Consider the following 14,187-nt stretch of genomic DNA (forward strand, 5'->3'; position numbering starts at 1 on the left):
AGAGAGACAGAGGGAGAGAGAGAGAGAGACAGAGGGAGAGAGAGAGAGAGAGAGAGAGAGAGAGAGAGAGAGAGAGAGAGAGACAGAGGGAGAGAGAGAGAGAGAGAGAGAGACAGAGGGAGAGAGAGAGAGAGAGAGAGAGAGAGAGAGAGAGAGAGAGAGAGAGAGAGAGAGAGAGAGAGAGAGAGAGAGAGAGAGAGAGAGAGAGAGAGAGAGAGAGAGAGAGAGAGAGAGAGAGAGAGAGAGAGAGAGACAGAGAGACAGAGGGAGAGAGAGAGAGAGAGAGAGAGAGACTAAGAGATGAAACAGTTCAAGGAGGAGAGCAGAGCATCTATTGCTAAACTAGAAAGCAGAATGGACAAACTGAGTCAGACAAATGATGACCTCAGAGACCATCTGAGCACAACAAGAAAGCAGCTAGAGCAGAGAGAGAGGTACATTGACCTCCTCAACCAGCAGCGAGTCATTATGTCCTCTGCATCTGGAGAACATGTCCACCAGCTTGGCATAACACAAGCAGAACCCGAGACCAGCATGGCCTCCACCACACAGCCTGATGACACTGCACCAGCCTACCAGTCTGCTCCAGCCCAGGTCAGCCAACCAGCCTCTCAGTCTGCTCCAGCACAGGTCAGAATACCAGTCTCCCAGTCTGCTCCAGCACAGGTCAGAATACCAGTCTCCCAGTCTGCTCCAGCACAGTGTGCTCCAGCCCAGGTCAACCTACCAGCCTCTCAGTCTGCCTCTCAGTCTGCTCCAACACAGTGTGCTCCAGCCAAGGTCAGAATACCATCCTCCCAGTCTGCTCCAGCACAGTGTGCTTCAGCACAAGTCAACCTACCAGCCTCTCAGTCTGCTCCAGCCCAGGTCAGCCAACCAGCCTCTCAGTCTGCTCCAGCCCAGGTCAGCCAACCAGCCTCTCAGTCTGCTCCAGCCCAGGTCAGCCAACCAGCCTCTCAGTCTGCTCCAGCCCAGGTCAGCCAACCAGCCTCTCAGTCTGCTCCAACACAGTGTGCTCCAGCCAAGGTCAGAATACCATCCTCCCAGTCTGCTCCAGCCAGACAGTCACCCACAACTGCAATCCTTATTGATTCAAATGGGAAGTTCTTAGTCCAGGAAAGATTATTCCCTAGACACCAGGTGTATAAGTTCTGGTGTCCTACAACTGACAGTGCAATGCAGCTACTCAGTCAGACCAGGATTGACACCCTCGACAACATCATCATCCACACTGGCACAAACGACCTTCATGCCAAAGGTGAAGATGTATCTGGGGCAGTGAGAAGAGTGGCAGAACGGGCACAGGCTGTGTTCCCAACAACCAATATAGTTGTGTCCACCCTCCTACCAAGAAAAGACTTCCCAGGACAGTTGATCGACAAAATAAATCAACAGATCACTGTGGACTGTGCCTCACTACTCAACGTCAGAACGGCTCACCACCCCACTCTGACATGTCAACACTTATACGATGATGTACATCTTGATCAGGACAGTGTCAGAACCTTTGCCAAGGACCTAAAAGATGCAACACTTGGCAGGGACCCACACACCCATCACCCCAGCAACAGAGGTCCCCCGCCCCACCTTCTGAAACAACAGTACCTCCACCATCCCCAGGAGAAAAGAGCCAGACACGGCTTATTACAGCACAGCTCTACTAGACCAGGCCCAACACAACACAGATTTACGAGACCAGGGCCTTCACAACACAGCTCTACTAGACCAGGCCCATCACAACACAGATTTACGAGACCAGACCCGCATCAGGACAACACGACTAGACCAGGCCCAACACAACACAGCTCTACTAGACCAGGCCCATCACAACACAGCTCTACTAGACCAGGCCCATCACAACACAGCTCTACTGGACCAGGCCCATCACAACACAGCTCTACTGGACCAGGCCCATCAGAACACAACTCTACTAGACCAGGCCCATCACAACACAGATTTACGAGACCAGACCCGTCTCAGGACAGCACGACTAGACCCGGCCCATCACAACACAGCTCTACTAGACCAGGGCCTTCACAACACAGCTCTACTAGACCAGGCCCATCACAACACAGCTCTACTGGACCAGGCCCATCACAACACAGCTCTACTGGACCAGGCCCATCAGAACACAGCTCTACTGGACCAGGCCCATCACAACACATCTCTACTAGACCTGGCCCATCACAACACATCTCTACTAGACCTGGCCCATCACAACACAGCTCTACTGGACCTGGCCCGTCACAACACATCTCTACTGGACCTGGCCCATCACAACACAGCTCTGACCACTACTCCAGGGTCGGACAGAACACTGTCCTTCAGAGAAGTACACCACATGATGCAGTCCACACCATGTATCATTCAGATCATCAGCCTACATATGCTGAGGTAACCTCTGGCAAAAGACACCTAGAACAATCAGAGATAGGAGAGGTGCGCCAACTACTGCAACTAATATGCAGACTACTGGGCTAGACGGGCACGCACACGCACGCACGCGCACACACACACACACAGGGTTGCAGATTGCATTGTACTTATTTTTTATGCAGTCTTATTCCATTCTTATTCATTTGTTTACAACTATTCTTAATTTTTTATTGGCACCGGTATAATAATAATATTTATATATAATGGTGTGTGTGTGTGTATGTATGTATGTATGTATGTATGTATGTATGTATGTATGTATGTATGTATGTATGTGTGTGTGTGTGTGTGTGTGTGTGTGTGTGTGTGTGTGTGTGTATGTATATGTATATATATATGTATGTATATGTATATATATATATATATATTATTTTGTATTGTTTTCAATGTACTTTACTCAAACCAGTGAATATCACTTATTATAAATGAGATCATTAACTATCAGCTCTTGGAATATCCAGGGACTTTACTCTTCACATTTTGGTTATAAAACAACAAATCCAGAATTTATTAAAAACATCCAGGGACAGGACATCATAATCCTACTGGAAACATGGTGTCGTGGAGACATAGATACTCAGTGTCCCTCAGGGTATAGAGAAAGCTTACTACCATCAATCAAACATAAAAATGTTAAACGGGGCCGAGACTCAGGTGGAATCATCATTTGGCATAAGCAGGACTTGGCACTGAATGAAATGAAAAAAGGTACCAGTCACATTTGGCTAAAACTTAACAAAGGTACAATCTATTGTGACAATGATGTGTACATATGTGCAGCTTATGCTCCTCCTTCAGATTCACCATATTATGATGATCAGTTTTTTGACAATCTCCATACAGAAATCATTACATTTCAGGCAGAGGGTAAAGTGCTTCTTTGTGGAGATTTCAATGCAAGAACAGGTTCTGAGCCTGACTACACTGATGCGGGAGGTAACCACCACATATTTGGTCACCCCTCCTTGTACAGCAGCCCTATTATAAATAATAGAAACAGTCCTGACCAAATACTGAACAAAAATGGGAAGGAGTTAGTGCATCTCTGTCGAGCCTTAGGCCTGTACATGCTTAATGGTAGAATCAGAGGGGACTCTTTAGGTCAGTTTACTTACTGCTCAGCTCTTGGGACAAGTGTAGTCGATTATGCCATCACGGACATTGACCCCTCCTCCATTAGTGCATTCACTGTCAGACCACAGACACCATTGTCAGATCACAGTCAGATCAACGTGTTCTTGAAGAAATTAACCGGCAATATTCATTCAAAAAAACTGCCCAATAAACTATTCAACATAAACCAATCATACAGATTGGCTCCAAACAGTGCAGAGAGATTCATTGAAACATTGAACTCAAAAGAAATGATGAACTCTATACAGTTTTTCAATAACTCACAATACCAAAACAATAAAGATGGTGTCAATTCGGCTACTCTAAACATCAACTGCATATTCCAAAAAGCAGTATCGAAAGCAAATTTGAGAAAACCAAAGAAATGCAACATCAGAAACAAAAAACAAAATGTTTCTGACAAATGGTTTGATAATGAATGTAAAACAATTAGAAAACACCTAAGACAAATGTCAAACAAAAAACATAAGCAGCAAAACAACCCAGAGCTACGATATGAATACTTTGAAACTCTGAAACAGTATAAACATACACTGAAACGCAAGAAACTGAATTATACCAACAAGACACTTGATGAAATTGAAAACGCAATTGACCAAAATCAGTTCTGGGACATGTGGAACAATTTAAGCACAACAAAGCCACAAGAATTAGCCATACAAGATGTAGGAATTTGGAAAACTTATTTTGATAATCTATACAAAAACATCCCACAAAAAGACTTAAAACAGAACCAATTAGAAATTAAAGAAAAATTGAACATCCTTGAATCAGTCATTAAAAATAACCAAAATCCATTAGATTACCCAATAACCCAACAAGAACTAAATGAAAAGCTCAAATCTATTAAATCAAAGAAGGCTTGTGGTCTAGACAACATCAGAAATGAAATGCTGAAAAACAGCACACCTGAGTTGCAAAATGCTGTGCTTAAATTGTTCAACATGGTTTTAACTTCTGGCTGCTTCCCTGATGTCTGGAACCAGGGGCTCATCTCCCCTATCCACAAAAGTGGAGACAAATCAGACCCCAATAATTACAGGGGAATTTGTGTAAACAGTAACTTGGGAAAGGTTTTCTGTAGCATTTTGAATTCAAGAATCCAAACCTTTCTTCAAGAAAAAAATGTAATAACTAAATGTCAAATTGGCTTTCTCCCTAACCATCGCACTACTGACCATATATACACCTTACACACACTAATTAATAAACACGTCCACCAAAAAAAAGAGGGCAAAATCTTTGCTTGCTTTATTGACTTTAAAAAAGCATTTGATTCTATTTGGCACGAAGGGCTATTCTACAAAATTCTACAAAGTGGGCTTGGTGGTAAGGTGTATGACTTAATAAAATGTATGTACACAGAAAACAAGTGTGCAATAAAAATCAAAAACCAAAGAACAGAATTCTTTTCACAATGTCGAGGTGTGAGACAAGGCTGTAGTTTGAGTCCAAATCTTTTCAACATTTATATCAATGAATTAGCAGACATGTTGGACCATTCTCCAGCCCCAGGACTCACACTATTTGACACAGAGGTGAAATACCTGCTATATGCTGATGACTTGGTACTTCTATCACCAACCAAAGAAGGTCTTCAACAGAACATTAATATTCTAGAGCAATATTGCCATAATTGGGCCCTGGCAGTAAATTTCCCAAAAACTAAAATCATGATTTTCCAAAAACAAAACAGATGTCAGAAACACAAATATAAATTCACCCTGAACAACACCATCATTGAACACACAAAAAATTACACCTACCTTGGTCTGACCATATCTGCATCGGGAAACTTTAATATGGCAGTGAATGCACTCAAAGAAAAAGCCCGCAGAGCATTGTATGCAATAAAAATGAAATTATTCAAAATCAACATCCCAATTAGAATTTGGACCAAAATATTTGACAGTGTAATCCTACCAATAGCTCTTTACGGAAGTGAGGTTTGGGGGCCACTCAATAAACTGGACTTTAAAATGTGGGACAAACATCCAATTGAAACCCTACATGCAGAATTCTGTCGGAAAATCCTACAAGTCCAGAGAAATACACCAACTAATGCATGTAGGGCAGAATTGGGCCGCTTTCCAGTAATAATGAAAATACAGAAAAGATCATTAAAATTTTGGCTACATCTAAATTCAAGTCCAAATTCGAGTCTGCAATTTAAAGCACTTCAAACCCAAGAGCTGAGCCCAGAAACGAGCCCTCTCAGTCAGCTGGTGTTGGACCTAACCAACCAAGCTGACACCAGCACTGCTTCAAAAGAAAGAATTCCAATAAACAAAATCATGAACCAATCAAAGGACTCATATATACAACATTGGAAAAACGAAACCAAATCCCAAAGCCGACTAAATTGCTATCTGACCCTAAACAGAGAATATGAATTGGCTGAATATCTCTACTCTGTCAGAGATTCGAAGCAGAGACAGATCCTTACCAAGTACAGGCTGAGTGACCACCGATTGGCAATAGAAACCGGCAGACATAAAAAGACATGGCTACCCAAAGAGGAGCGTGTATGTGGTCACTGCACGACAGGGGAGGTAGAAACAGAGATGCACTTTCTCCTTTACTGTGATAAATATTCCTCACCAAGAGATTCATTATTCACAGAAATGACTACATTTATTCCAAATTTTAACTTATTAAACCCAGAGGAAAAACTAAAAATACTCATGGGCGAAGGAGCAATGGCTCCTCTTGCAGCCAAATATATATTTGCCTGCCATAGCCTGAGGGACACTGAATAATAACATCTGCATAGTAAGCAGTAACTTACTTATTATGACTGTTATTGTTTTTACTGTTATTGTTATTAGTATTATTATTGTTGTTTATCATTCCAAATAGTAATGGTATGGGTGGTAATGGTAATGATAGCAGTTTAATGATGGTGGTGGTGGTAGTGGTGCATTACACCATACATAACATTCGACTATTGACTGTTACCATTTTATTGTTACTATTTTTATATTTAATTTTGTATTATTATTTACTGCCATTCTATATTATTATTTGTCATTGTTTTAATTGTATTACAATGTATATTGTATACATTGTTGCTTTGGCAATATTGACACAATGTTTTTCATGCCAATAAAGCAGCTTGAATTTGAATTTGAATTTGAGAGAGAGAGAGAGAGAGGGGGGGAGAGAGAGAGAGAGAGAGAGAGAGAGAGAGAGAGAGAGAGAGAGAGAGAGAGAGAGAGAGAGAGAGAGAGAGAGAGAGAGAGAGAGAGAGAGAGAGAGAGAGAGAGAGAGAGAGAGAGAGAGAGAGAGAGAGAGAGAGAGAGAGAGAGAGAGAGAGAGAGAGAGAGAGAGAGAGAGAGAGAGAGAGAGAGAGAGAGAGAGAGAGAGAGAGAGAGAGAGAGAGACAGAGGGAGAGAGAGAGAGAGAGAGAGAGAGAGAGAGAGAGAGAGAGAGAGAGAGAGAGAGAGAGAGAGAGAGAGAGAGAGAGAGAGAGAGAGAGAGAGAGAGAGAGGGGGGGAGAGAGAGAGAGAGAGAGAGAGAGAGAGAGAGAGAGAGAGAGAGAGAGAGAGAGAGACAGAGGGAGAGAGAGAGAGAGAGAGAGAGAGAGAGAGAGAGAGAGAGAGAGAGAGAGAGAGAGAGAGAGACAGAGGGAGAGAGAGAGAGAGAGAGAGAGAGAGAGAGAGAGAGAGAGAGAGAGAGACAGAGGGAGAGAGAGAGAGAGAGAGAGAGAGAGAGAGAGAGAGAGAGAGAGAGAGAGAGACAGAGAGACAGAGGGAGAGAGAGAGAGAGAGAGAGAGAGAGAGAGAGAGAGAGAGAGAGACAGAGGGAGAGAGAGAGAGAGACAGAGGGAGAGAGAGAGAGAGAGAGAGAGAGACACATTGGAAAGAATTAACAAAAAAACAGAGCAAACTAGAATGCTATTTGGCCCTAAACAGAGAGTACACAGTGGCAGAATACCTGACCACTGTGACTGACCCAAACTTAAGGAAAGCTTTGACTATGTACAGACTCAGTGAGCATAGCCTTGCTATTGAGAAAGGCCGCCGTAGGCAGACATGGCTCTCAAGAGAAGACAGGCTATGTGCACACTGCCCACAAAATGAGGTGGAAACTGAGCTGCACTTCCTAACCTCCTGCCCAATGTATGACCATATTAGAGAGACATATTTCCCTCAGATTACACAGATCCACAAAGAATTCGAAAACAAATCCAATTTTGATAAACTCCCATATCTACTGGGTGAAATTCCACAGTGTGCCATCACAGCAGCAAGATTTGTGACCTGTTGCCACAAGAAAAGGGCAACCAGTGAAGAACAAACACCACTGTAAATACAACCCATATTTATGTTTATTTATTTTAACTTGTGTGCTTTAACCATTTGTACATTGTTACAACACTGCATATATATAATATGACATTTGTAATGTCTTTATTGTTTTGAAACTTCTGTATGTGTAATGTTTACTGTTCATTTTTATTGTTTATTTGACTTTTGTATATTACCTACCTCACTTGCTTTGGCAATGTTAACACATGTTTCCCATGCCAATAAAGCCCCTTGAATTGAATTGAATTGAATTGAGAGAGAGAGAGAGAGAGAGAGAGAGAGAGAGGGGGGGGAGAGAGAGAGAGAGAGGGCCTTCTTCTTTTGAGGGCCTTCTATGCCATCAAAAGGAACATAAATTTCAACATACCAATTAGGATCTGGCTAAAAATACTTGAATCAGTCATAGAGCCCATTGCCCTTTGTGGTTGTGAGGTCTGGGGTCCGCTCACCAACCAAGATTTCACAAAATGGGACAAACACCAAATTGAGACTCTGCATGCAGAATTCTGCAAAAATATCCTCCGTGTACAACGTAGAACACCAAATAATGCATGCAGAGCAGAATTAGGCCGATACCCACTAATTATCAAAATCCAGAAAAGAGCCGTTAAATTCTACAACCACCTAAAAGGAAGCGATTCCCAAACCTTCCATAACAAAGCCATCACCTACAGAGAGATGAACCTGGAGAAGAGTCCCCTAAGCAAGCTGGTCCTAGGGCTCTGTTCACAAACACAAACACACCCCACAGAGCCCCAGGACAACAGCACAATTAGACCCAACCAAATCATGAGAAAACAAAAAGATAATTACTTGACACATTGGAAAGAATTAACAAAAAAACAGAGCAAACTAGAATGCTATTTGGCCCTAAACAGAGAGTACACAGTGGCAGAATACCTGACCACTGTGACTGACCCAAACTTAAGGAAAGCTTTGACTATGTACAGACTCAGTGAGCATAGCCTTGCTATTGAGAAAGGCCGCCGTAGGCAGACATGGCTCTCAAGAGAAGACAGGCTATGTGCACACTGCCCACAAAATGAGGTGGAAACTGAGCTGCACTTCCTAACCTCCTGCCCAATGTATGACCATATTAGAGAGACATATTTCCCTCAGATTACACAGATCCACAAAGAATTCAAAAACAAATCCAATTTTGATAAACTCCCATATCTACTGGGTGAAATTCCACAGTGTGCCATCACAGCAGCAAGATTTGTGACCTGTTGCCACAAGAAAAGGGCAACCAGTGAAGAACAAACACCACTGTAAATACAACCCATATTTATGTTTATTTATTTTAACTTGTGTGCTTTAACCATTTGTACATTGTTACAACACTGCATATATATAATATGACATTTGTAATGTCTTTATTGTTTTGAAACTTCTGTATGTGTAATGTTTACTGTTCATTTTTATTGTTTATTTGACTTTTGTATATTACCTACCTCACTTGCTTTGGCAATGTTAACACATGTTTCCCATGCCAATAAAGCCCCTTGAATTGAATTGAATTGAATTGAGAGAGAGAGAGAGAGAGAGAGAGAGAGAGAGAGAGAGAGAGAGAGAGAGAGAGAGAGAGAGAGAGAGAGAGAGAGAGAGAGGTAGAGGGAGAGAGAGAGGCAGAGAGAGAGGCAGAGGGAGAGAGAGAGAGAGAGAGAGAGAGAGAGACAGAGGGAGAGAGAGAGAGAGAGAGAGACAGAGGGAGAGAGAGACAGAGGGAGAGAGAGACAGAGGGAGAGAGAGACAGAGGGAGAGAGAGAGAGAGAGAGAGAGAGAGAGAGAGAGAGAGAGAGAGAGAGAGAGAGCAGAGGGAGAGAGAGAGAGAGAGAGAGAGACAGAGGGAGAGAGAGAGAGAGAGAGAGAGAGAGAGAGAGAGAGAGAGAGAGAGAGAGAGAGAGAGAGAGAGAGAGAGACAGAGGGAGAGAGAGAGAGAGAGAGAGAGAGAGAGAGAGAGAGAGAGAGAGAGAGAGAGAGACAGAGGGAGAGAGAGAGAGAGTGAGAGAGACAGAGGGAGAGAGAGAGAGAGAGAGAGAGAGAGAGAGAGCGAGAGAGAGAGAGCGAGAGAGAGAGAGAGAGAGAGAGAGAGACAGAGGGAGAGAGAGAGAGAGAGAGAGAGAGAGCGAGAGAGAGAGAGCGAGAGAGAGGGAGCGAGAGAGAGGGAGTGTGTGAACATATCTGAGAGAGAACAAATCAAATCAAATTGTATTAGTCACATGCGCCGAATACAACAGGTCATCATCTCCTCTCAGTGCCCTTGGTGTGTTTAGTAAACATGCTGCGTCTCTCTCTCTCTCTCTCTCTCTCTCTCTCTCTCTCTCTCTCTCTCTCTCTCTCTCTCTCTGTCTGTTTCTCTCTCTCTGTCTGTTTCTCTCTCTCTGTCTCTCTCTCTCTCTCTCTGTCTCCTCTCTCTCTCTGTCTCCTCTCTCTCTCTCTCTCTCTCTCTCTCTCTGTCTCCTCTCTCTCTCTGTCTCCTCTCTCTCTCTCTCTCTCTCTCTCTCTCCCTGTCTCTCTCTGTCTCTCTCTGTCTCTCTCTGTCTCTCAAATTCAAATTCAAATTCAAGCTGCTTTATTGGCATGAAAAACATTGTGTCAATATTGCCAAAGCAACAATGTATACAATATACATTGTAATACAATTAAAACAATGACAAATAATAATATAGAATGGCAGTAAATAATAATACAAAATTAAATATAAAAATAGTAACAATAAAATGGTAACAGTCAATAGTCGAATGTTATGTATGGTGTAATGCACCACTACCACCACCACCATCATTAAACTGCTATCATTACCATTACCACCCATACCATTACTATTTGGAATGATAAACAACAATAATAATACTAATAACAATAACAGTAAAAACAATAACAGTCATAATAAGTAAGTTACTGCTTACTATGCAGATGTTATTATTCAGTGTCCCTCAGGCTATGGCAGGCAAATACATATTTGGCTGCAAGAGGAGCCATTGCTCCTTCGCCCATGAGTATTTTTAGTTTTTCCTCTGGGTTTAATAAGTTAAAATTTGGAATAAATGTAGTCATTTCTGTGAATAATGAATCTCTTGGTGAGGAATATTTATCACAGTAAAGGAGAAAGTGCATCTCTGTTTCTACCTCCCCTGTCGTGCAGTGACCACATACACGCTCCTCTTTGGGTAGCCATGTCTTTTTATGTCTGCCGGTTTCTATTGCCAATCGGTGGTCACTCAGCCTGTACTTGGTAAGGATCTGTCTCTGCTTCGAATCTCTGACAGAGTAGAGATATTCAGCTCTCTCTCTCTCTCTGTCTCTGTCTCTGTCTCTGTCTCTGTCTCTGTCTCTGTCTCTGTCTCTGTCTCTGTCTCTGTCTCTGTCTCTGTCTCTGTCTCTGCTCTCTCTCTCTCTCTCTCTCTCTCTCTCTCTCTCTCTCTCTCTCTCTCTCTCTCTCTCTCTCTCTCTCTCTCTCTCTCTCTCTCTCTCTCTCTCTCTCTCTCTCTCTCTCTCTCTCTCTCTCTCTCTCTCTCTCAGGCGCTGTATTCATGTGGTAATGTCATCATCTCCTCTCAGTGCCCTTGGTGTGTTTAGTAAACATGCTGCGTATCATAGTGACATCAGTTTACTGACGACCACCTCCAGTCAAACATACAATAGTCCCCAATGGCACCCTTATTCACCTTACTTACAAGCCCTTAACAATGCTTTAAGTTAAGAAAAAAATGTAAATAAGTGTTAAGTAAAAAATACAAAATAAAACTAACAAAGATAGAGACAGAGAGAGAGGAGACAGACAGAGAGACAGACAGAGAGAGAGATAAACTCCCATATCTACTGGGTGAAATACCACAGTGTGACATCACAGCAGCAAGATTTGTGACCTGTTGCCACAAGAAAAGGGCAACCAGTGAAGAACAAACACCATTGTAAATACAACCCATATTTATGTTTATTTATTTTAACTTGTGTGCTTTAACCATTTGTACATTGTTACAACACTGCATATATATAATATGACATTTGTAATGTCTTTATTGTTTTGAAACTTCTGTATGTGTAATGTTTACTGTTAATTTTTATTGTTTATTTGACTTTTGTATATTATCTACCTCACTTGCTTTGGCAATGTTAACACATGTTTCCCATGCCAATAAAGCCCCTTGAATTGAATTGAATTGAGAGAGACAGAGAGAGAGAGAGAGAGAGAGAGAGAGACAGAGACAGAGAGAGACAGAGAGAGACAGAGAGAGACAGGGAGAGACAGGGAGAGAGAGAGAGAGAGAGAGAGAGAGAGAGAGAGGAGACAGAGAGAGAGAGGAGACAGAGAGAGAGAGGAGACAGAGAGAGAGAGAGAGAGACAGAGAGAGAGAGAGAGAGACAGAGAGAGAGAAACAGACAGAGAGAGACAGAGAGAGAGAGAAACAGACAGAGAGAGACAGAGAGGTGTGTGCTCTGAAGTGTTTGTGTTTGAAGGAAACAGGTGGAAGCCAACACAAAGAAGCAGGACAGAAATCTGTGAATTCCATTAAAGATTGAATCTGAGAGGAGCCATTGGCCGATTAGTTCCTGAACAGGTTCCGTTTCCCACAAACCCCTCTGGTGGGGTATCAGTTTCTGCTCCCGTGTGTGTGTGTGTGTGTGTGTGTGTGTGTGTGTGTGTGTGTGTGTGTGTGTGTGTGTGTGTGTGTGTGTGAGACACTGACACCACATAGAGATTAAGAACTAATAAAGCAACATCATAATTTTCTCTTTTAGTAACCCTGGTTACATCACTGACTCTGACTGAGGACCACAAGTCAACTGACAGGTAGCCATTTTGTCCCTTGGTACTGAGGACCACAGGTCAACTGAAAAGGTAGCCATTATGTACCTTGGTACTGAGGACCACAAAGTCAACTGAAAAGGTAGCCATTATGTACCTTGGTACTGAGGACCACAAGTCAACTGAAAAGGTAGCCATTATGTACCTTGGTACTGAGGACCACAAGTCAACTGAAAAGGTAGCCATTATGTACCTTGGTACTGAGGACCACAAGTCAACTGAAAAGGTAGCCATTATGTACCTTGGTACTGAGGACCACAAGTCAACTGAAAAGGTAACCATTATGTACCTTGGTACTGAGGACCACAAGTCAACTGAAAAGGTAGCCATTATGTACCTTGGTACTGAGGACCACAAGTCAACTGAAAAGGTAGCCATTATGTACCTTGGTACTGAGGACCACAAGTCAACTGAAAAGGTAGCCATTATGTACCTTGGTACTGAGGACCACAAGTCAACTGAAAAGGTAGGATGGAAGGAAAGAGACAATCCTCAGTGCATATAAATGTCCCTCCTATTCCCCTGGGTCGGCGTACCTTCATGAGGTTGGTTTTCGGAGGCGCCGCTTGGTTCCCCTGTAGTCCTTTACTGATGTCTCTGGGCTCCTGGCGATGCCTCTGTCTGACGATGTACTCATACGTATTCAGACGGTTCCACACTGCAACCGGAGAGAGAGGAGGGTGAGCGATACACACACACACACACACACCGTTAGCAATGTGCGCATTGTATACACACACACACACACACACACACACACACACACACACACACACACCGTTAGCAATGTGCGCATTGTATACACACACACACACACACACACACACACACACACACACACACACACACACACACACACACACACACACACACACACACACACACACACACACACACACACACACACACACACACACACACACACACACACACACACACACACCTGAATCTCATGGAATCATACATCAAGGATCATCAACTAGATTCAGGATGTTCTTCTTCTTGTGTGGATGGTCAGAGGGCCAGAACATAAGACCAATTCATTTCTGGATTACAAATTGACGCAAAAATCCCAAACAGATATTATATTTAATAAAAACATAATCATTTCAAATGTTGATTACATTGATACACAAATCACATCTCTCTGTTTATGAGTGGAATTACTTGGGAACAGATTTCCTAAATTAAAATCATTTTGAGGTGAATTCCTAGTCTTTTATGTCAAAAAACGAATTATTTTTTGGCTCAGAAAACTTTGGCGGGCCCAATAAAATCGTCCACCGGCCATAATTTTCTGCCAGTTGACGATCTCTGCCATTCAGCGTCAACGTAAGGAAGCTGCCTTGCTCTCTCTATGGACACAGTAGCAGGCCACAACACAGTAGACATCCCTCCTACGCCCCCTTGTGGTACCTCTCTACATTACAGGCCTGTATTCTCAAAGCACCTGTAAGAGCACTGATCTGGGATCAGGTTCCCCTTCTTATTTAT

At 42.8% G+C, this 14,187-nt stretch overlaps 1 protein-coding gene across 3 annotated transcripts in view; it reads right to left on the reverse strand.

Annotated features, from left to right (window-relative positions):
- Positions 1-14,187, reverse strand: part of zdhhc1 (zinc finger DHHC-type containing 1) — a 66,632-nt gene that overhangs the window by 25,802 nt on the left and 26,643 nt on the right. For all 3 annotated transcript variants that reach the window (XM_071400423.1, XM_071400422.1, XM_071400420.1), the window contains exon 7: positions 13,230-13,351. In XM_071400423.1, coding sequence (XP_071256524.1) covers positions 13,230-13,351 — 122 coding nt within the window. The remainder of the gene's footprint in view (positions 1-13,229; positions 13,352-14,187) is intronic.

This window comes from Salvelinus alpinus, chromosome 5, assembly GCF_045679555.1.
Source record: "Salvelinus alpinus chromosome 5, SLU_Salpinus.1, whole genome shotgun sequence".
NCBI lineage: Eukaryota > Metazoa > Chordata > Actinopteri > Salmoniformes > Salmonidae > Salvelinus > Salvelinus alpinus.